Source organism: Enhydra lutris, unplaced genomic scaffold (assembly GCF_002288905.1).
Source record: "Enhydra lutris kenyoni isolate GAN:26980312 unplaced genomic scaffold, ASM228890v2 scaffoldscaffold7, whole genome shotgun sequence".
Classification (NCBI taxonomy): domain Eukaryota; kingdom Metazoa; phylum Chordata; class Mammalia; order Carnivora; family Mustelidae; genus Enhydra; species Enhydra lutris.
The window spans coordinates 3,414,287-3,437,931 of NW_019154091.1; the positions used below are offsets into that span (position 1 = coordinate 3,414,287).

The following is a 23,645-nucleotide window of genomic DNA, read 5'->3' on the forward strand; positions in this document are numbered from 1 at the left end:
GGGGGGGTGGGATTATGGACATTGGGGAGGGTATGTGCTATGGTGAGTGCTGTGAAGTGTGTAAACCTGGCGATTCACAGACCTGTACCCCTGGGGATAAAAAGATATTATATGTTTAAAAAAAAATAAAACTTAAATAAAAAAAAGAAAAGTTCTATTCTTTTTTGTTTCATACCTACCGAGATATTCAATGTTTGGAAATTGTAAGAGACAGTTTAGTCAATTTCACTGACAATTTTTGAAAGTCCTTGATCTATAGTCTCTCTAGTAGTAAAGACTCAACGATCTGTAAAAATCTTACAAGAAAACATTGAGATGCTTTAAAAAAAAAAAAAAAAAAGGTGAGTCATAGCTGGCTGCTTCATCACATCTGCTGATGAGCTCCTGCAATAAAATCCACACTCCCTATCTTACCTTACAAGGCCCCATGTGATCTGATCCTGGCCTGCCTCTCATGTCCTCTCATTCCACCCTCCTCCTTACTTGATGCTCTGTACACACACAGACTTTCTTTTGTTCCTCAAACATACTAGGCTTATTCCTATCCCAAAGCCTTTACACTAAGTCTTCCCTCTGCCTGGAAAGTCTTTCACCTAGACCTTTGCTGGGCTGGATCCTTCCCATCATTACAATCAGTCCAAAGGTCCCTTCACTGGAGAGGAGTCATGCTGCCTCTCCATTCATTCTCCCTTTCAACACCCTAGTTTTATTTTTCTTTTTATCATTAAAATTATCTTGTTTATTTGTTATCTGTCTCACATCCCTCCAGTCCAAGAATGTCATTTCCCCCAAAAAGAAGGAACCTTCTTCTCATTCATTATTATATCCCAAAGCCTAGAATAGTGCCTGATACAATTAGCATGTGTCTACTGATAGAATAAATCAATCTTCGAAAGAATCTTTTTACATCTATTATTTCTTTCTAGTCTCACAACAATCTGTGAGATAGATGGATGGAATATTACTAAGAATGCTCAGACAAAGGTGACGATTCACATATATCCTATCTCTGTGGGAGTTGCAGAGGTATATATTCTCAGAGAAAAAGCACAGAAACTGTGGCACCTACCTTAAGCTAATATACTTCCATTTACTTGTTTATTCTTATCAGGGCACATTTCAAGGAGGATTTGAGATGACTGAGATGGCCTCACACAAGCCAACAAAGCAGCTTCATTTCCATTTGGGAATAAAATTTGGCTACAGGCAAGGAATATGCCTGTCGGGAGTTGGTTTGGTGTTGCAATCTTAAGAGGAAAGTTCCAAGGGAATAATTCTACAGGAGTTAGTAATTATTCCTGCCTCAGGAATCAGAGCTCAGTAAACTGGAAAACTAACAAATTCTATTAGCAAGTTTTGATAGAAAAGCTACGTTTAAGGTCTGCAGAAGAGCAACATGTGAAGAAGATGAGTTCCTCCGGAATTTCACGCTGATCCAGAATCAAAAACTAACTCTGTGTGACTATGGGGACAATGACACGCATCTCAAGGGATGCTGTGATGTTTCAAAACTGAGTACTCAGCAAAAACTCAAGGAATGTCCATCTATTCCTACTGCCCCAAAGCAAACCACAAATGCAGCAAGTCTAACAAATCCCAGAGAAATACAAAACTTAAGTATAAATACATAGGAATGACAAGTAACTGGCTTCCTAACATATAATTTCTAAAATCACATGCACAACTACTGGAAAAATGATAAGCAGAACCCTCTCACTTATTTATACAAACCCTGTTTTTAATATCTGAATGGTATGTATTATTTTTATTTTTTTTTTAAAGATTTCATTTATTTATTTGACAGAGAGATAGAGAGCACAAGTAGGTGGGCAGCAGGCAGAGGCAGAGGGAGAAGCAGGCTCTCCGCTGAGCAGGGAGCCCAACGCTGGGCTCAATTCCAGGACCTTAAGATCACGACCTGAGCTGGAGGCAGACACTTAACACCTGGGTGGCTCAGAGTATGTGATATTTTTAATGAAATTAAGAAAATAATCCATGGTTCTCTTAACAACTCAAACAATGCAAAGGTATATAATCTAAAAGTTAACAGTCACTTCTTGTTTCCCCTTCCCATCCTCCTGACATAAAGTTAAAACTTTTGTGTATCCTTAGGGAAATGTCAGTTCTCTCCAAACTGATCTCTAGATTTAAGGCAACTCCAAACAGATTCCCAGTGAGTTTTTTTGTAGACATAGACAAGATTCTTCTAAAATTTATACAGAACAGCAAAGGACCAGGAATAGCTGAAACAATCCAAAAAGAAACAGAAGAATGGGAGGAATTTTTTTTTTCTAGATTTCAAGACTTATTTTGGAGCTATTGTGATAAGACAGTGTGGTATTAGAGGAGGATAGATACATGGATCAATGAAAGAGAATAGAGAACCAGAAATAGAACCACATGTATATGCCCAACTGATCTGACAAAGGTACAGAAGCAATTCAATGAGGAAGAACAGCCTTTCAACAAATGTTGCCAGAACAGTGGGTATCCACAGGCAAAAAAAGAAACTTGACCTAAACCTCACACCTTATATAAAAATTAGCTCAGAATGCACCATGGATTTAAATGTAAAACATAAAACTATGAAATTTTTAGAAAAGTGGGAGAAAATATCTAGGAACTACAGCTAGGCAAAGAGTTCTTAGACTTGACATCAAAAGCATTATCCATAAAAGAAAAGTTGGTCAACAGAACCCCATCAAAATCTAAAACGGTGCTCTGTGAAAAATCTTAAGTGAACAAAGTCAAACTATCAACTAAAAGAATATATTTGCAGACCATTTATCTGACAAAAAAACCCTTTGTCTAGAATATATAATGTGTTCTCAAAACTCAATAGTAAAGGAACAAACAATCCAGTTACAAAATGGGCCAAGGAAATAAACAGATATTTCACTAAAGAGGATATACACATAGCAAATAAACACAGAAAAAGATGGTCAACATCATTAGCCACTAAGGAGATGCAATTTAAAACCACAACGAGATCTTACTACAGCCTACTAGATTGACAAAAAATAAAAATCAGTGATGATACCAAATGCTGGAGAGGATGCAGAGAAACTTGACCATTCAGACTGCTGGTGGGACTATTTTTCTTTTTTTAAAGATTTTATTTATTTATTTGAGAGAGAGAGAGAGCATGAGAGGAGAGAGGTCAGCGGGAGAAGCAGACTCCCTGATGAGCAGGGCGCCCTTTGGGACTTGATCCCAGGACTCCAGGATCATGACCTGAGCCGAAGGCAGTCGCTTAACCAACTGAGCCACCCAGGCACTCCTGCTGGTGGGACTATTAAATGGCCCAACTACTCTAGAAAACTCCTGGCAGTTTCTCATGAAATGAGGGATATACTTATAATTCAACAATTCCACTTTTGGGTATTTATCTCAGAGCAACAAAAAGTTACATACATGAATGGTCGTTAACAGCTTTATTCTTCATACTAGCCAAAAACTAGAAGTGACCTAAATGTCTTTCAACAAGTGAATCATTACATGGGCTACACTATATCCATGCCATGGGATGCTACTCCACAACAAGCACACAAAAAGATGTTCAACAAAGGGATGGTCTCTTGACGCATACCACTTGGATGGGTCTCAAGGGAATTGCATGACTGAAAGCTGATCTCAAAAGGTGTACTCTCTAATTCCATCTATATAATATTCTTAAAATGATAAATCATAAAAACAGAGAACGGATTAATAATTGCCAGTGGTTAAGAATGGAGGGCAGATGGGGCGCCTGGGTGGCTCAGGTCATGATCCTGGAGTCCTGGGATGGAGTCCCGCATTGGGCTCCCTGCTCGGCAGGGAGTCTGCTTCTCCCTCCGTGACTCCCTCTTCTCATGCTCTCTCTCTCTCTCATTCTCTTTCTCTCTCTCTCTCTCACACACACACAAATAAATAAAAATCTTTAAAAAAAAAAAAAAAGAATGGAGGGCAGAGTATCAGAGTGAGTGTGGCTATTAAAAGGTAGCATAAGAGAGTCTTGTGGTTATGGAACAGCTCTGTTATCTTGACTTTGCTGGTGCTTATGAATTTACACATGTGATAAACTGCATAGTACCATATAGCCAGATACACACACAGCTAGAGATGAGTGCATGTAAAACTGATGAAATCTGAAAAATGTCAATTTTATCATTGTGATATATGCAGTTAACTTGTGCAAAATGTTACCACCAGGGGAAGCTGGCTGAAGCGTACCTAGAACCTCTCTGTATGATTTCTTTCAAATACAAATGAATGTACAATTATTTTAAAAATAAAAGATTAAAAAAAATCAATAGTCACCTCTTTCTTTCATATACCACCCTCCTGACATTAACCAGGTTAACATGTTTATGTAGCCTTCCATGTCTTTTCCTTTGCTTATTTACACTTTTTGTTTTAACTTTGCAAAATGGTATCATACTAAACAACTATTCTACAACTTCCTTTTTTCATAGAAAAATAATATATCATGGACATCTTCCCAGCTAATATACAGAGATCTTCATTTTTTACAGCATTCTTATGTATTATAAAATGGGTAATCCTACCAACATTACAGGGAATAAAATCTTAGAACTTACTCTACCGTCTGTTGTGAAAAGACGAGGGGATACTTCTCAATTGCCATAGAGCCAGCAGTAGGAGGTGCTGCTTTGTTGAGAATGAGCTTGGCCAGAATGGCTAGAGCTTCATCTTTGACAGCAGCCTCATCAATCATGAAGCAATTTTCAATATACAAGAGAAAGCTGGGTAGAAAAAGCTAAAAATAAGAAAGGAAATCACATTTATTAACACATACATATTTCATAACACTTAAGGAAGAGACAGTTCTAAGACTCCCACAGAGGGAAAAATCAATCAAAAATACAGGATCAGGAATCACAAAGGCATCAGACCTCTTCTCCACAGAAACTATGAAAACTAGAAGACTATGGAGCAATACCTAAAAACCTGAGGGAAATGACAAAATCTATAATTCTATACCTATCTTGCTAGCAATATGAATAAAGACATTTTCTAAGATACTAAATCTCAAAATTTTACTTCCATTTGTCCTTTCTCTAGAACCTCTGGAAAATATGTACCATCAAAATGAGAGAGTAAACTAAAACAAGGGAAAGTTGTGGGGCCCAGGAAATAGGAAAAAAAGCAAAGGAAGTCCTATTATGCCATCTGTGCTGTGGGCTGAGAAAGCAACCCATATCAGACTCGCACAGCTCGAGGAGGAATGTGTCTAGGAAAGGAAAGAAAAAAAAAATGAGCTGCTAAATTTTCTGACAGGTGAAAGCATTTTAGAATGCTGTTGGCAGATAGACTCACTAACCAGCTAGTCAAGAAAAATCACTTCCAGTTTTTAAAGAATGAGGCAATCTATAACTTCAGGATAAATGAAAAGGTATATAAAAAAGGAAACGTAAATACTTGCTTAGAAGGATTAATTATACGGTGAATAGGAATCCAACCAAAATTTGTGATGTAACTTTGTTGAGAAGATTAGAGGTATAAAAGAACCAGAACATATCCACCATAGGAGGAAGTCTACAGAAGAGTAGTAGAACTAATGAATCAAGGAAAAGCAGTGTATCTGAATGATTAGAAAATATAAAGTAAGAGAAAAATAAACAAGAGATGTGGTTGTTCTTGGCGAGGAACATATGAGTGGAAATCAAGTGACTAACTTTTAGCCCTGCTTGACTTTTAAAACTACATACAAACTACAAATTTTTTCTGAAAAAATAAGATGTTCATAAAAAGACCAAAGGGAAAAGGGGAGAAGGAAAAGATGTAGCTGCTAAGAAAACCAGAGCAAGGTAAAGGACTCTCATTGGACAGGAAGGAAGGACACGAATGAAGAAGGTTTTTCTTGAAGCAAATGAGAATATATTAATGCCTAAAGGGGAAATCAGAGAACAAGATACAGAGACAGGCTTCCATGAGGTATGCTGTGGAAGATCAGTTACAAGGAGTGGCAAATGTTTGATAAAATAAACTCAGGATTTAACAGGAAAGATGTCTACCTCACTACATCAGGTATTTACACACTAACAGTGAAGTGCATTAGCAACTATCCTGCAATCCAAATGTTTCAGAAACTATTTTCTATGTTTCAAACTCACATAAAACTTCCTTATAGTCTTTTTTCAACTTTACCACATGGTTCTACAACTTCCTCAAGGATTATTTAAAAACAAGTCGATTATCTAATGTCATTTTAAATGCCCTAGCATATGGAATAAAGTTTTACTCGTGAACTAAAACTGAAATATAATTGCTTTAAAATATATGGACTAAAATATCAAATATTTATTCTATTCCTCTCAAACAAGAATCACAGGACTTTTAAGTTTGATTATTTTATCATGACAGATTGATTAACAAAACAAATCCAAAACTTTAGTTGCTCACCTGCTCAAACTGCTTCATAACAAACATAACTTCAGAAAAATCCAAAATTAAACGTCTTTCAAATCTGCTCTCAAAAACCTGTGGACCACAGGTAAAGAACATTAAGTACACAGAGAGTACTTTCCCCATTCCTGAAAATAAAATCATCTTAAACCTTCAAGGTCCTCTCATTTGCAAGCAGGAAGTGGTGGGACACTTGGCACAAGTTAACAGAGGCAAAAAGAACTTGACTGCTGAATTTGCTACTGTGCGGAAGGACACATCCAGGTGTGACACTGGCACTGAACCCTTCTCCTTGGGAAAGCAGATGGAGTAAGGAAGTGGCAGGCACACTTCAACCAGTTTTCTGTACAAACGCTTGCCCTTTGGCTGCAAGAACTTACTTACAAATGTTAGGGGCACTGGATTTCTAGTGATTATGCTGGGTTCTGCCTAAGAGCTCCTCAGTTCTTTCCCAGAGACAGAGAATTACGAAAGGGCAAGCAGTACTATTTTATACCCTTTTTCCATGCAATATACTGCTGCACTGCATGAGTCTAGGAGGAACCTAACTGGTCTACTTTCAATCCCACCTCCCTACAAACCATCTTCTAAACTCATTAAAATGCAAATCTTATCAAATCATTACCCTGCTTAACATTTCTCCAGGGCTTTTCACTACTTACAGGATAAAAGCCAACCTAACTTTGCAAAGCCAAGCAGAGTCTCGCTGGTATACGCCATACCTCCTCATGTGTCCATATACTCAGTAGGCAAACATTTCTGGATTTGTTTTTTTTGTTTTTTTTCCATTTCTGGACTTTTTGATGCATCTTGTGGTATTCCCTCTCCAGCCATTTTTAACCCCTTCACTGACTGGCAGATGCTATTTAACCTTCAAGGACTATCCCAAATATAAGTCCTTTGGAAAGCATTCTTTGTCCCTCAACCCTGGGCAGAATTAATCATTATGTTTCAATATGACAACAACAGATTAATTCAACACATTATAATAACTCACTTCCAGGGCCCCACCTCCTTAACAATCAAAAACCATAGGTACCACAATGCCCACCCTGGAATACCTAGTCCATACCCAGCACATGGTAAGCCATACATGTTTGTTGAATATCTGCCATTTACTTTTTCACCTTCGGTTTTGCCACTTTCCATTATTGTGTGCAATTCACATCTCCTTGATGAGATTATAAATTCCCTGAAGGCAGAGTCTTTGCCACATTTCTTTAGTATTCCCCAGGAGGCTTACTCAATGCTAAATATCTTATTAACTACTCAATTAATATCTGTTGAAGTAAATTACTTTTTGTATGGTTTCTTTGATAAGGGTCTCCGGCAAGGAAACATTTTCACCCAGGATCAAAGCAGAAATTACAGCCAAGAGGGTCTCCCGGCAAGTTGTAGAAAGATTGGCTATTTGTAATGTTTGAGATAATACCTATAAAATAAAAGAAAAAACAGTGCACACTTAGCAATAGCTTTTAATGAACAGACTCTAAGCAAATGAAGCTGGGAACTCACCTTACAAACATCGACAGGTTTGGTTATCTTTGATCCGTTCCCATGTTTCACAAGTATCAAATATGTTTCTAACAACCTTCTTATCTGTTCAGAACTTTCCCCACAGTTAGTTGTGCTTACTTTTGTATGTAGATCTAGGAGTGATTCCTGCCAATGGGGAATTTAACAGAAAGAATAACTATAAAATATCAAACTTATCTGTTAATCCAATAATGAAAGTATTGGATGAAGCGGTTCAAATTTTCACAATTTTGAAATAAAGACACACTTCCCAGAAGTCACTAAGGATAGTAATAGCTAACATTTTTGAGTGCACGGTTATAAAGTGCTTTATAAGTATTTACTCACAATCCTCATAGCAACCAGGAGGTAGAAAATATTACTGTCCCATAATTCCACCAGATGAAAAAACTGGGGAAGAGAGATTTAAGTAACTTTCCCAAGTCAGTGACAAAGCCAAGATTCAAACAGAAGCAGTCTGGCTCCAAAGGCTGTGCTCTTAACCATAGTGCTCTACTGCATCTCAAAATATCAAAAAAGTACAGGGGATAGAGAGGGGGGGCAAAAAAGGGGAACAAAAATCCTAATTATGTGTGTAAAAGTATAAAGACAACAATTATAAAATACAATCTCCAGGAGTGGTCTGCTAAACTAAGAGCAAGAACAATCAACTCTCGGGCTCCTTATTACATACAAATCCTTAAAAATTACAACTTACTTATCCATTCCTCTGTTGAAGGGCATCTTGGTTCTTTCCACAGTTTGGCGACCGTGGCCATTGCTACTATAAACATTGGGGTACAGATGGCCCCTCTTTTCACTACATCAACGGACAAATGGATAAGGAAGATATGGTCCATATACACTATGGAGTATTATGCCTCCATCAGAAAGGATGAATACCCAACTTTTGTAGCAACATGGAAGGGACTGGAAGAGATTATGCTGAGTGAAATAAGTCAAGCAGAGAAAGTCAATTATCATATGGTTTCACTTATTTGTAGAGCATAACAAGTAACATGGAGGACAAGGGGAGATGGAGAGGAGAAGGGAGTTGAGGGAAATTGGAAGGGGAGGTGAACCAGGAGAGACTATGGACTCTGAAAAAGAACCTGAGGGTTTTGAAGGGGTGGAGGATGGGAGGTTGGGGGAACCAGGTGGTGGGTATTAGAGAGGGCACGGATTGCATGGAGCACTGGGTGTGGTGCAAAAACAATGAATACTGTTATGCTGAAAAGAAAAAAAAAAATTAGAACTTACTTGCAAACATTCAAAAAATGTACCAAAATGTTCCTTGTAGATGTAGAACGCAGTTGATTTGACCATGTTTTTGAGTGTTTCTCCAACTAAAATCCATGGCAATTGAGTTTCTGTTTCAGTAACCGGTCCTAGTTTTTGTAAAATTAGCTTCACTGCCTGTAGGAATCCAGTAATCATTAAAATGGACATGTACACTCTTATTTTTAAGTATTATACTCTCATTTCCCACTCTGATTATTCCCCACTCTGATTAAGCTATATTAAAATCTGATCTGGAATGATCAAGATATGGCAGCTTTGATGGTTAACTACATGTCCCATAAGGAATTTTCAAACTAGGAGGGAGAATTTTATCATCCAAATGCTCACTCCTTGCTCATTAATCAATTTATGTTATCTTCTAGGATCCAAGATAAAGAAAACAGTAATAATTTTATAAGTAAATATACCTAATCACCTAAAGCCTAGGTAAGCATTGTTATTAAAGCCCTAATGCTTCCCACTAGTGCTTTTTATTTATTCCAGACTATCCTCCCTCCATACTATTTACATAAATCTTGTCCATTTTTCTTTCATACAGACTCAAAAGATCCTCCCAGTCATTTACCTTCCCTGTACAGGAATGAAACATGTTTCTAACTCCTTTGCACATTTCAAAGAGCAACTGTCCAACTCCTTCTACCTTTTCCGGATGTTTATCAAGATCAAGAAACATTAAATTGAAAAGTGCATTTTTATCAGAAACCTAAAACACATAAAGGAAATGGAAAATTATATTTACAACACAAGAAATCCAAATGAAGACATATTATTTACTGTTGCACAGGTTCATAGTTAAATGTAATTAGGATAAAATTCTAAAAGGAAGAGACACTTAGAGTGATTTCAAACTTTTCTAATAGTATATCACTTTTAATTTCACACATAGCACTGATTCAGTGAAATAATGTACAGGTCTGTGCCACGAAAAACTACATAAAGCAACATTCTATCTTTCGAAGTAAATCATACACTTATGAATAGAAAAGAAATTAATACCAGTGTTTCTGTTTCATTACAAGAATCCTCTAAAATTTACTATGGAAACACAAGCGACATCATGATAAGAGTTTCTTCTGTGAAATTACTATAAAAGTTTCTATTACTCTCACCATTCATATATTTACTGACTTGAATTAGAAGGTACTTCTGATATTTATACTGAAAGCTACCATAAGCCTAAATAACAATAAAACAGTGACTCAAATTATTTCACATTAGTGAGCAAAGACAACCTAAACATGAAAGAAAATAGTAAAGATTTCTTCTCATATATATGTTATATTATATATTAATGTTTTCATATTTCATAATTCATTTATCATATTTCATAATCTATATAATATATAGATTATATTATCTATCTATCTATCTACCTATATTAGTCCATGCAACTGCATTATAAAAGATATGTTTCTGTTCATCAGATTCTTGAGGATTAATGAGCAATAAACATATAAGATATCAGACTAACCTTTCTCATCAAAAAAGTGAAACTTTCAGCGGCAAAATTTCTTATATGTAGTTTTTTATGAGCCAGGAGTGTACTATACATGCTACAAATGAGAAAATACGACATGTTTAATAACATTTTAATAAATACACACTCCACATCAACTCTATGTCCAACACTGAGCTAGGTATATGAGGAATACATTGCCAGTATAAAGCAAGTGGTTTAAAATCTCGTTCATTTACCAAGACAGAAGATGAAGATAATAGAAAAGAAAAATCCTAGGATTGGTGGTACAGATCTTACAGAGAAGACTCCATGAATAGCTAAAACTTGTAGTGATTCCTGAATGATGAGAAGAATTCAGGTGGGTACTGGCGTACATATGATTAGAGATAAAAGTGAGAACAAAGGCAGGGTGCGCAGAAATGATCACAGTCAAAGGACAAAGAAGCCAGTCTGTCTGAAAGGAAAAGGGTGGTGGGGTTGGGGATGACTGCGGCAGGTAAAGCCACCCAGGTAAACAGGTAGCTCTGAACACCAAACAGAGGAATCTAGACTTTAGCTTATATCTATGTCAGCACTCACTCTATGTTATTTCCTCTAACCAACACAACCCCATGGAGCATAGGTACTATTATCCCCATTCCACAGACAATAAGCCCAAGACAGAAAGGCCAAGCAACCTGCTCAAGATCATAAAGACACTTAGCTGTAACTAAATAATTACTTGTATAATCTCATTGTTTAAACTGGTCACATGGTTTAAGCATGGTCTCCTATTTTTGCCATATTCTCAGTATCTGGCCCACAGAAGGTACTAATAAATATTGGCTGAGTGGGAAATGAGTGTTTTGGAGAGATTAATTTAGTAACAGTATGCAGGATGAAATAAATGAAGATGCTGGCAGTTCTACCAGAAAGCTGCACAAGTCATGAGAGCGTGGGTGAACAAGAGCATGAAAGAGGCTTATGGTAGAGGGAAATGCTGAAAGATGGATCCAAGAGGCATTTCAAGAGTTCTTACAGTGGAAGCCAAGAACTTACAGTGCCCACAAGAACCTTATATGATTGGGACCCTACTAATAGAGTGTGGCACCACCTAATTACCCTCTGCTTATACACACTGCCCCATGGCCCAGGACTCCTTGCTGTTCCTTGCACATGCCAGGCATGCACCTAGGATGTTCTCCTGCTAATCTATAAAGTTTGCCCAATGAGGGATTTTTATCTGTTTTTTTTGCAATTGTATCTCAAGTGCTGAACACATAGGTAGTGCTCAATAAACACTCACTGAACTGAGTTGTCATTCTCCTCATGTCATCTCAGGCATTTTATCATCTAACATCATAAGAAGAAGGCTGAGTATGGTACAATAAGATATTTTTGAAGAGAGACCACATTCATACAACTTTTATTATGGTATGTCGTTATAACTGTTCTAGTTATTGCCGTTAATCTCTTACTTGCATTTATGAATGATACTTTATCATAGGTATGTGTGTGTAGGAAAAAACATAACCCATAGAGGGTTTAGTATTATCTATGCTTTCAGGTATCTACTGGGGATCTTGGAACATAAACCCCTGACATACTGCACACTGCCCAATGATCTTGCTGGTTTTGAATGAAGTAATCTTGGTTTCTAATACATTTTACCAAAAGCTTCATAGAAAACTAGTAAAGGCTGAAAAAATATTTCTTTCTCATTCTTTGTTCAAAGTGGGGTAAAGGAAAGGGTGGTTCAACAAAGGGGAGGGTGAAGGGGGGGTGGTACAAAAACAAAATCAACAGTTCTATCCCATACCAACACCTATACTTAGGAGGAGGGCATAAATCTTCATGTTCTGTGGCAACTAAAGTATGCAGAAATAACCAGTAAACCAAGGGGAAAAATCCATCAAGTACCTGCCTGAAATTGACTATAATCAATCTTTTTTCTTAAGCAAGAAAGCGACTATGGGATTCATCCTCTTTCCCTGTTCACATTTGTTCACAGCGTTCCCTGAGTACCTCTTTGGGCTTAATAAATATGTTAGGGGCTGGGTAAATTCAGATACTTAAGACTGGATTCTTGAAGAATTCAAGGTTTATAAAACACATTATTACACTGTGAACAAACAAATATAACAGAAGTTGTGTGATGTAAATGTGTAGAATGCCAGAAAGGTTCAGAGTACAAGGTTTTCACTTTAGGGTAAGGTGCCCAGAAATATCTGTGGAAGTTATGAAAACCAAGCTTGACTTTGATGATGAAGCAGGATTTCAGTAGCTGGAGATAAGAGAAGATCAGGTCAATGCAGACTAATAGAACAGACTATGGACCACTATGGCTGGAGAACCAATTTCGTATAATTAGAGACTGAGTTGGAAAGGCAGTGTGGAGTCTGATCTGTCAGACTCCTAAGGAACAAAACAATAAACAAGGAACAAAACAATAAAAAAAGCATGTCAGAATTATGCAGCCATATCAGCAGGTAAACATGATGGATACTGTGCACATTTTAACTAAATATGGGGTGGGAGTGTGAAATCCTGGTTGTCAGTATTGATAAAGACTGCACTTGACCAAAAAATAAAAACTTGACATGGAAGACATTAGGAGAAGGAAAGGAAAAGTGAAGGGGCAGGGAATCAGGGTGGGAGACGAACCATGAGAAACCTTTTGGGATGATGGAAATGTTCTTAAACTGATTATGGTGATATTTGCACAATTTTATAAATTTACTAAACAGCACTGAATTGTAAATAAGATAAAAGAAAATTTAAAAGTCACAAATCCCTAAATCAAACTGTATTACAGAGAGAAAAGGGTCACCTGTATATATTGGACATGTCCTTCACCATTAGTCTCCACAGGTACTTGTAAAGATAGGACAGTGAAGTGAAAGCCCATTCTAGTAACTCTGTGTCCTGAGTCTCCAAGATTGAGGTGATAGTCAGGAAAAAATCCTGAAAATGTGGATAGAAGTCCGTCTGCAGATCTCGTGCCAACTGTACAACCAAGCTGGATTAAAAATAAGTAGAAGTAACTGATCAAGACATGTGTATCAAAAAACAGTCTGTAAATCTATTTCACAAATGATAGCAGGTTGCCTATGATCTCAGGATTAATTTAATCTTCCAAACTAAGTCTTAAGAGATGTAAAACATTTTTCACATTTTAAGAGTTTAGCAAAGTGGGGTGCTTGGGTGGCTCAGTTGTTGGGAGTCTGCATTCAGCTCAGGTCAGGATCTCAGGGTCCTGGGATTGAGGCTCGCATCGGGCTCCCACCTCAGCTGGAAGCCTGCTTCTTCCTCTCCCACTCCCCCTGCTTGTGCTCCCTCTCTCGCTGTGTCTCTCTCTCTGTCAAATAAACAAATAAAATCTTTCAAAAAAAAAAAAAAAGAGTTTAGCAAAGAAATGAGGCTGGAGCAAGAAGGTGCACTTCATCACAAGTTACACTCAGTCATTCCTGTAGTGTGAAAAAAAAATGGGGTCTTCTTAAACATATAAAACAGCAAAAAAAAAAAAAAAAAAAAGGATACCATTAAGATTCTGCTTTTTGGTAAAGCACTAATGTTCTAATCTAACAGAAAAGGCAAATTCTTGTTTTTAAATTCAAACACCAGATCTAAGGCAAATGTAGCTATAAAACAACATTTCTTAGTTGGTTGTTTTTTTTTATTTTATTTTATTTTATTTATTTATTTGGGGCAGAGAGAAATCATGATCACAAGCAGGGCTGATGGAGGAACAGAGGTAGAGGGAGAAGCAGGTTCTCCATAGGGCAGGGAGCCCAACACAGGGCTCGATGCCAGAACCCAGAGATCATGACCTGAACTGAAGGCAGACGCTTAACCAACTGAGCCACCCAGGTGCCTCTTTTAAAGACTATTTATTTGAGAGAGAGAGCAAGCCCGGGAGAGAGTGAGCACAAGCGGGGGACAGGTGCAGGGGTTGGGGGATGAGCAGACTCCCCACTGAGCAGGGAGCTTGACACAGGGCTCAGTCTCAGGACCCCGGGGATCATGACCTCCACCGAAGACAGTTGTTTAACCAACTGAGCCACCCCAGCACCCTTTAAAACACAACCTTAAAATTCAGGTAAGTGTCATTGGGCTTTCTCTCAACATACTACTTACTCCAAAAGGGGCTGATAGGCGAAACTGTTCTTGATTTGCAGGTGAGTCTTCAAACTCTGAACTATCTCATTTTGATGATAGACCAACTGATTGAAGGACTGGCATTTGTCAATAACTTCTTTGTAAAATTTGCCTGGGTTTAAAAAAAAAAAAGAGAGAGAGAGAGAGAGAGAGAGAGAGAGAGAATATGTTCTGCTTTTCTACCATACCATTATTTAGTTGTTTTAAACACATAAAGTGCAAATGATGGGAGAATAAAATAGAAACAAAATGGAGTATACCAAAGTGTTCTGTAAGGTTCAATTCTCTCCATTTCAGCAGACCCTCAAAAAAGTAGGTTTCGACTTCCTGTCAAGATTAAAGCAGTCCATTAATTTGGCAACTCAAAAACTATGATCAAAGTAAATAAGAATAATGAAACAGTAATACCTTGAGACAATGATAATAGTCAAGAGTTTAAAAATATTTCTTATGAAGGGCATTAACTAACAAACTTAAATAGTAATCAGCTGTACAATATAGGCATATGATTTATAAAAACAGTATTTTATTGATTTGGTTGTAACAAATACTTCTCTAAAACCCAAGTAATAGCCACACTAAAGAGAAAAAATTTTTTTTCTGTTTTCTACACTTTTAGGCCCAGGAAAAAAAGGTGCTCTTAACAGTTCTTTCATTCTGCTTTTAGAAATATGAATTATAACCTTGTGGGGTAGTACTCTGGCAATTATTAAAATGAAAAAAAAAAAAAAAAAAAAAGGAAACCAACAAAACAGGTATGTCCTCCGACCCATCAATTCCCATTCTGGAGTATTTCTTATAAAACTTACAAACATACCAGTATGAAGATGTTTATTCAGCTCTATTGATTGTAGTGGGGGAAAACACCAAACACCCTAACTATGCAACAACAGGAAAATGCTTAATGTAACCTATGGCCCATAAATACTCAGGTACATTATACAGCTATTAAAAAGTTCTATCTATATTGAATTAGAAGGATGTTGATAAACTCTCACAGTGATAACAGCAAGAAACATAATAAAGCAAATGGGAGGAACCAATTTTTTTAAAAAGACTTCTATAAATACACATATTTGCACATATCATGAGAGAGAGAAGTATAGACGAATACATACATGCCAAAATGTCAATATTAGTTTCTTTGACAATAAGGAATGGGAGGGGTGAGATAACAGGTTTTTCTAAGTTCACCTATGTTGTCATGTTATTTAACTTATTACCACAGTATATATTACTTTATACTTTATTTTTTTAAAGATTTTATTTATTTATTTGACAGAGAGATCACAAGTAGGCAGAGAGGCAGGCAGAGAGAGGGGGAAGCAGGCTCCCTGCTGAGCAGAAAGCCCAATGCAGGGCTCGATCCTAGGACCCTGAGATCATGACTTGAGCGGAAGGCAGAGGTTTAACCACTGAGCCACCTAGGCGCCCCTACATTATATTTTGAAAAGTAAAATCAATAAATTATTACCCTGTGTGTATGTGTATGGAGAGAGAGTTCAAATTAGTATACATACAAACAGCATGCCAAATTTTCTACGATCTCAAAATATGTCACTTTCCCTTTGCATTGTGATTCATAGCCCCTACCACAAAGGGATGGAGTTTGCTTCCTCACTCCTTGAATCTGGCCTTGCTTTTCTGACCTCCTTTGACCATAACGTGCAATGAAAATGAACATGCAACCAGCAAAGTTAGGTGTTAAGAGGCTTTGTAGCCTCTGTTTTTCCTCTCTCAAAAAGAACCTACCACCATGAAAAGAATCCTAGTCTAGCTTATTGGAGAATAAGAGACCATGAGGACAACCAAGACTAACAAGCCCCAGTCAAATGTGATTGAGACCACTGAGGACCATCCAGTACAAGATCCTATCCTAGACTCTATTCTCTATTAATTCAACATTCTACCTCTTACTCATCTATGTCTCTTGTGGCTTAAACTATAAACCATCTACTGAACACTAAATCTGTAATTCCACCTCCAAAGTCACCTGTACTCTTCCAGATCCATATATTCAAATATCTTTTGGATACCATCATCTGGATGATGGTATACCAAATTCAGTAGGTATACCAAATTCAACAACCAAATTCAACAAGCCCCAAATGGAACCAACCCTGTGCTTCTCTTCCTATAAATCTATCTTGGTAAGTTATGTTTTCGACTACTCAGTTGTTAGAACAAAAACCTTAATTCCCTTCCTCCCTTCATAACCAGCAGGTTGTAAGTCCTATCCTACTTTTTTAATATCTCTGGAATCCTTCCCTTCTCTCCCTCTTGACTGCTGCTACTACAATAATTTCTTACTTATGTAACTACCATATCCTCACAACTGGTTGTCCTGACTCCAATCCTACTCTTTCTTCCACATTAAAGCAGAAAGATCTAAAACAGACCTGATCATGTCACTCACTGACTTAAAATCCTTACAGTCCTAGAATGACATCCTACAGCTTCAGGATAAAGTGCAAACTTAGTTTGACATATGAAGTCCTTTATGCTCCTTGACTATATCTTCACCTTTATCTCTCACCAGGGTGTCCCTCCCCAATCCCAGTAATCATCAACACACACAAACATTACACATACAATTATAAGCACACTGAAATGTTCTGCAGTTTCTTGAATGTGACATGCATTTTCTAGTCTGTTTATACAGGCTTCTCTCTCAGCCTGAACCAGCATTTCCTGTCTTCTTTGCCATGCTAAATACAAATAACAAGACTTAATTCAGCTATCATCGTGTCTACATTACCTTTTCAACACCCCACCCTATACCCACAAGGAATTTAGGTTAGGCTCCTTCAGTATGAGTTGCCAAAGCCTTATGTGCTTACCCAGATCACATCAGTTAACACACTAAATTCACAGACTGGGGGGCGCCTCGGTGGCTCAGTGGGTTAAGCCTCTGCCTTCAGCTCAGGTCATATCTCAGGGTCCTGGGATGGAGCCCCGCATCGCATCGGGCTTTCTGCTCAGCAGGGAGCCTGCTTCCCCCATCCCCTTTCTCTGCCTGCCTCTCTGCCTATTTGTGATCTCTGTCAAATAAATAAATAAATAAATAAATCTTTAAAATAAATAAATAAAGAAATAAATTCACAGACTGGAGATAAGACATCCAAAAAGACAGTGAGTAGTGACTACAGCCAAGTGAAGAACTGTAAGAATTGAAGATGAGTCCCTTAAGTTCAAGGCATGATATACAGGACCTTAAAAGGCTAACGGAGGAACAATGACTTCATGTAGCAAAACAAGATTTTTCAGTAGAGGTGTGACTGAGAGCATGGTTAGAACTGGAAAAAAATATGTGGTTTAGTCCCCTTCTTTTTATAAAGGAGGAAACTAAGCCCCACGAAAGTGATGTGCTCAGTCTCTTTAAAATGGCAGCTTCAGGAATATGAATCTGCAGCACAGCTCAGAATACACATGAGAAAGGAAGAAGCTGGAATCACAGAAGTCACCTAAGTGTCAAGTTAACTGTCCAACACAGCATCACCCAATAGAACTTTCTACAGTGACGGCAATGTTCCATATCTACACTTGCTTAATATTGTGGCAACTAGCCACATATGGCTACTGAGTCCCTGAATTTTTAATTTACTTTAATTTACATTTAATTTGCTGTGTGTAGCTACTGTATAAGATCACACAGGTTTAATGCATTTCATGTAAATAAAGGAATGGCTTGAAAAACAATTCACTTATACTAAAAGGAGAGACTAAAAAACCAACAACGAATACTAGAAGATTAGCTAATACAATGTTCTCTTACCTCATCATAGCTTGCACTTCTATCAATCCGGTGAATAATATCAATATTCACATTCCCCAGTCGTTCAGCAAATGTAAGAAACTGTTGGGGGATATTTAATATACAATCATCATTTAATACTTATCACATCTTGAATACCTGTTTTGAGTACTGTATAATAATCACATGTTGACAATTTCCTTGCGAAAACAAAGTTTAAAGTTTCAATAAGCTTGTACTATAAGACAGTACTCTTGTACTATCATTAGAAATAATGGTTTGCTTTGCTTGCAATTTCAGACTTGTATTTTCAATCAATCATATATAATTGTGTTTTGTAACTAGAAGCAGACATCACTGATGAATCACAAAAGTGTAAGAACAAACTCAAAGACACAGTCTTAAATGCCCTGCACCACTTTATGAAAATAATTAAATACTTCCATGAATGTATTTGCAAAAGTTCAATCATGTCATTTCAAATAAAATTTCCATGCTAGATTGTGGTGCACCCAGGTGAAAGTTGGCGATGTGGTCTCGCCAGATGTGTTAGGTTTCACAACCCGCTACAAGCACAGGGGTCTGGTTAAGCCGTTGCAGCAATAGTGTTTTAAAACACATACAGATAAACGGTTGTACAGTAACAAAATAATTCTAAGGGAACAAATAGAAAGTGATGTCACAGCCGTTAGCTGGCATTCACTCATTTCCTCCCGCCGGCTCGCCCCCCAATTTAGTCTTTAAGGATAAAAGAGAAGTGGAGAACATCTCCTAAGCACTTAAGTCTAAGACCATGCATTTCACTCTGGACTAAAGAAATTCCCAGGCAGGCCAGGCCCCCCAAACCACGCGCGAAGTCGGCTATCCAGACGTCTTTCCCCACCCTATGTTTACTACACCCGGAAAGTCTCCCTCCTTTGCCAGATAAGGGACTCAGGCTCGGCCCAGAAGACTGAAGCCCCGAGAATCCCGCTCAGACCCGGTAGCAAGGCTGAGGCAGCAGGGACCCACACCACTGCTCTGGGCCCAAGACTTTGCTCACCCGGTATGTGTTCTCGGTCTTGTGGGAAACGGGCTTTATCTTCATGGCTGCAGAGAGGCAGGGGCCCGCGAGGACCCAGGTCGCGGGGGGAGGGTATGCAACGGACGGTACGAAGGGAAACTAGCTCACACACTCGCACTCCCGGATTCCCTGATGCTCAGACTTCATCACGTGCGGCTTATGCCTCTGGGCGCCGCCATGTTGAAGGCGGGGAGGAGACTAAAAAGATCACGTGGGCGGAAGAAGTGACAGAGCAGGCGCAGCCTCCTGGGAACCCCCGCGAGGAAGCGGAGAGCTGTCGTGGGTGCTAGTGTAGAGTTCTTTTGTCCTTTCAGTTAAGATTTCTAGAAAAACGTGTATTTTTTATTATAAAAGAAAACAAGCCAGTCCGCATTGTTAGCTAACAGTCATTTCCCTTCAACTATGCACCCTGCAAAGTTCTTTACATCAATAATTTCATAGTAAGGCTCATTGTGAACGCTGCATGAGCATAATTAAGGAGCATATTTTTAAACCCCTTTGGATGCGAAGAAACAGGGATATGCAGCTGGTAAGTGGTAGTCTAGCAGAAGTCTCCAAGCCTCAAAGACTGATACTCTTAACCACTATCCGTTCAAATAAAATTGAAAAACAGAAAAGGAGTTTTAGGGGGGAAAATCTTATAATTTCGTGTTCAGTCAATTGATATTTCGGTATTTTTCCTATCACTCTTATCTTGTGAAAGATAATTGTACAAACAATTACATGTTTTTTGTTTTTTTTTTTCACTTACTCACTCAACAAGTATTTCTTGAGAATCTATGGGCCATGCCCTGTTCTGTGAGCTGAATAAGACAGACAATAATAATATTACTATAATTCTGTTTGGAGGTATTTAGTGAGATGTTTACATCTTACACATGGAGAGATGTTAAGTAGACAATTGAATATATTCCTGCCCAGAGTTCAATGTATAGGTCAGAGCTGGAGGTGCGGCTTAAATGCCTTAAATACTCTTCACTGCTGAACCATGTTGGGTATTTAAAGCCACAGAACTGGTTGAGATCATTTAGGGAGAAAGTGATGAAAAGGAGGATGAAGAAGACCCAGTTGTACCTCGGAGTGCTCCAACATTTAGCAATGGACTGTAAGGGGAATGGGATGGAGAGTCAGTGAGGTAGATACAGACTAGTCTTGGCATGGAAGAAGAACCAGTGGTCAACTATGCTGAAAGCCCAGACTAGGAAAGTGGCTGCTGGATCTGACAAGGTGAAGGTCGCTGGTGACCTCAACAAGTACAGTCCAGTGCTGAAGAAAGGAAGCAAAATATGCATGGATTGTGGAGGAAATTGGGTGAAGAAGTGAATTAGGTGTAACACTTTTTGTATTATTATTAGCATTATGACATCAGTATTTTCTATGTCATTATGGGGTTGTTGTAAATATTTTTAATGGCTCCATAGCATTCATGGATATTATTTTAATGTGGATTTTTAAAATTAAAAAAAATTTTTTTTATTAACATATAGTGTATTATTAGCCCCAGGGGTACAGGTCTGTGAATCAGCAGGTTTACACACTTCGCAGCACTCACCATAGCACATACCCTCCCCAGCATTCATGGATTTTTTTTTTTTAAGATTTTATTTATTTATTTGACAGAGAGAGAGAGATCACAAGTAGGCAGAGAGGCAGGCAGAGAGAGGAAAGCAGACTCCCTGCTGAGTGGAGAGCCCCATGTGGGACTCGATTCCAGGACCCTGGGATCATGACCTGAGCCAAACGCAGACACTTAACTAACTGAGCCATCCAGGCACCCTGGATTTTTTAAAAATAAAATAGAGAGGTGCCCAATATTTGGCTGGCTTCCAGTAAGCTAATTGGCTTTTTTTTCTTTAGGTGGTTCTTCACCTTAATGCGTCACCAATCTCTCTCTTTTTTTTTTTTTTAAGATTTTATTTATTTATTTGACAGACAGAGAGAGATCACAAGTAGGCAGAGAGGCAGGCAGAGAGAGAGGAGGAAGCAGGCTTTCTGTGGAGCATAGAGCCTGATGCGGGGCTTGATCCCAGGACCTTGGAACCATGACCCGAGCTGAAGGCAGAGACTTTAACCCACTGAGCCACCCAGGCACCCCAATGCATCACCAATCTCTTAAGGAAGTCTGTAAAAGCTGTAGACCTTCTCCTCAGAAAAGAGCAATAAGGTCATTCACACTGAAGTGTGGAGATAATTTCAGAAAATCAGAAGTCTGCAGTCATCTGAAGGTAGGAGGCCCCACTCTAAGCAATATTCCCAGCTAATTGCTAAAATCACTCCCCAGATAATTGCATCCTTTTTTTTCTCTGTTACTTATTTTTTGTAATGGAGTTAATGGGACTATAAGGAATGGAGAGAAAAATGAAAATCAAGGACACTAAAAGAACCGACACTTGTATGTTACATATTGCATGGTTACCCATTACATGATCCTCATATACACGCATACCTCATTTTATTGTGTTTCACTTTATTGCCCTTCGCAGATACTGTTTTTTACAGATTGCAGGTTTGTGGCAACTCTGAATCGAGCATGTCTATCAGTGCCATTTTCTCAACAGCATTTGCTTACTTCCTGCCTCTGTGTCACATTTTGGTAATTCTTGCAATTTTTCAAATTGTTTCATTACTATTATATTTGTTATAGTTAACTGTCATCAGAGATTATGATTTGCTGAAAGCTTAGATGATGGTTAGCACTTTTTATCATAAAATATTTTTTTAAGGTTTTAACTTAAATCTCAGTTAGTTACATACAGTCTAATATTAGTTCCAAGTACACAATATAGTGATTCAACACTTCCCTACAACACTCTTAATCCCCATCACTTGTTTCACCCATCCTGCCATCCATCTCCCCTCTGGTAACCATCAGTGTGTTCTCTAAAGTTAAGAGTTTGTTTCTTGGTTGCTCTCTCTCTATCTTTCTCCCTTTGCTCATTTGTTTTGCTTCCTAAATTCTGCATATGAGTGAAATCACACAGTATTTGTCTTTCTCTGACTTATTTCACTTAGCATCATACTTTCTAGTTCCACTCATATCATTGCAAACGGCAAGATTTTTTCTCATTCATCTGGATCACTTTATTGTGATACTTGTATTATTGTGATGGTCTGGAACTGAACCTGCAATGTCTCTGAGGTATGCCTGTATTGATAACTTTGGTTGAACAACCTCTTTATATAACATGATGGTTAAGAGCATGAATGCTGGGAACAGATTACCTGTGTTTATGTTCTAGCTCTGTCATTTGTTAGTGGTACGACCTTTGGGGAAGTTACTTACCCTATCTGAGCATGATTTCCTTAAATGTAAAATGGAGTTAACAAAAGCACCTATTTCACAGGGGGCTGTTGTGCAGAATAAATAAGCTAATGGATGAATGGCACTTAGGACGGTGTCAGTATACCATAACTGTGCAACCTTTGATTAATTAATCTATCTGAGACATAGCTTTCTGATTTATTAAATGGAGATGATAGTAATACCAATCTTACAAGTCATTGTGTTGGCACATAGCAAATGGAATAAATTTTTGCTAAGTGGATAAATAAGTAAACATTTATTCTAGGTACCGAACAAGTTCTTTTAGGGCAGGAACCATGTACTTTTTCAACTCTGCACCACCAACATATCTCTTAAACTTAAGAATTGTTTAGTGAATGTCTATTGAGTTACTAAAACATTTAATACTTTATTTAACCCTGAAAACCTCAAGTGTAGTGTAACTCCTGCATTGGATGTGGGTTATACCATGTGATTTTTAAGTCTCTCCCAAAGCTAAGTTTCTGAGGTTCTATGTTCTAAGTTTCTGAAGCAGCCATAGGAAACATCTCTGTTTACTTATGATTATCTCCTTGCCCCCAGCTTTATTTCCTCTGTGCCAAAGCCTGGAATACCCCCATGCCATCCTCTGTTTTCCCCCACTGTTGTTCTGCCTGATCCATTTATTCCAGTCAGGAAATTTACAGTTCCTGCCTCCCTTCCTTCTTAAGCTTGTTGGGGATTT

General features: G+C 38.1%; 1 protein-coding gene across 2 annotated transcripts in view; it reads right to left on the reverse strand.

Moving 5' to 3' along the window:
- Positions 1-19,830, reverse strand: part of LOC111142265 (UTP20, small subunit processome component) — a 104,416-nt gene extending 84,586 nt beyond the window's left edge. The window contains exons 1-12 of one of the 2 annotated variants that reach the window (XM_022495316.1): positions 19,618-19,830; positions 18,597-18,677; positions 15,082-15,148; positions 14,801-14,933; positions 13,494-13,682; positions 10,697-10,778; positions 9,791-9,928; positions 9,184-9,339; positions 7,924-8,070; positions 7,706-7,840; positions 6,406-6,483; positions 4,581-4,759 (exon numbers count right to left, since the gene is read on the reverse strand). In XM_022495316.1, the coding sequence (XP_022351024.1) occupies positions 4,581-4,759; positions 6,406-6,483; positions 7,706-7,840; positions 7,924-8,070; positions 9,184-9,339; positions 9,791-9,928; positions 10,697-10,778; positions 13,494-13,682; positions 14,801-14,933; positions 15,082-15,148; positions 18,597-18,677; positions 19,618-19,662 (1,430 nt within the window). In that variant the 5' untranslated portion in view covers positions 19,663-19,830. The remainder of the gene's footprint in view (positions 1-4,580; positions 4,760-6,405; positions 6,484-7,705; positions 7,841-7,923; positions 8,071-9,183; positions 9,340-9,790; positions 9,929-10,696; positions 10,779-13,493; positions 13,683-14,800; positions 14,934-15,081; positions 15,149-18,596; positions 18,678-19,617) is intronic. The other variant, XM_022495317.1, reaches the window with a different exon arrangement.
- Positions 19,831-23,645: the final 3,815 nt, after the last annotated feature.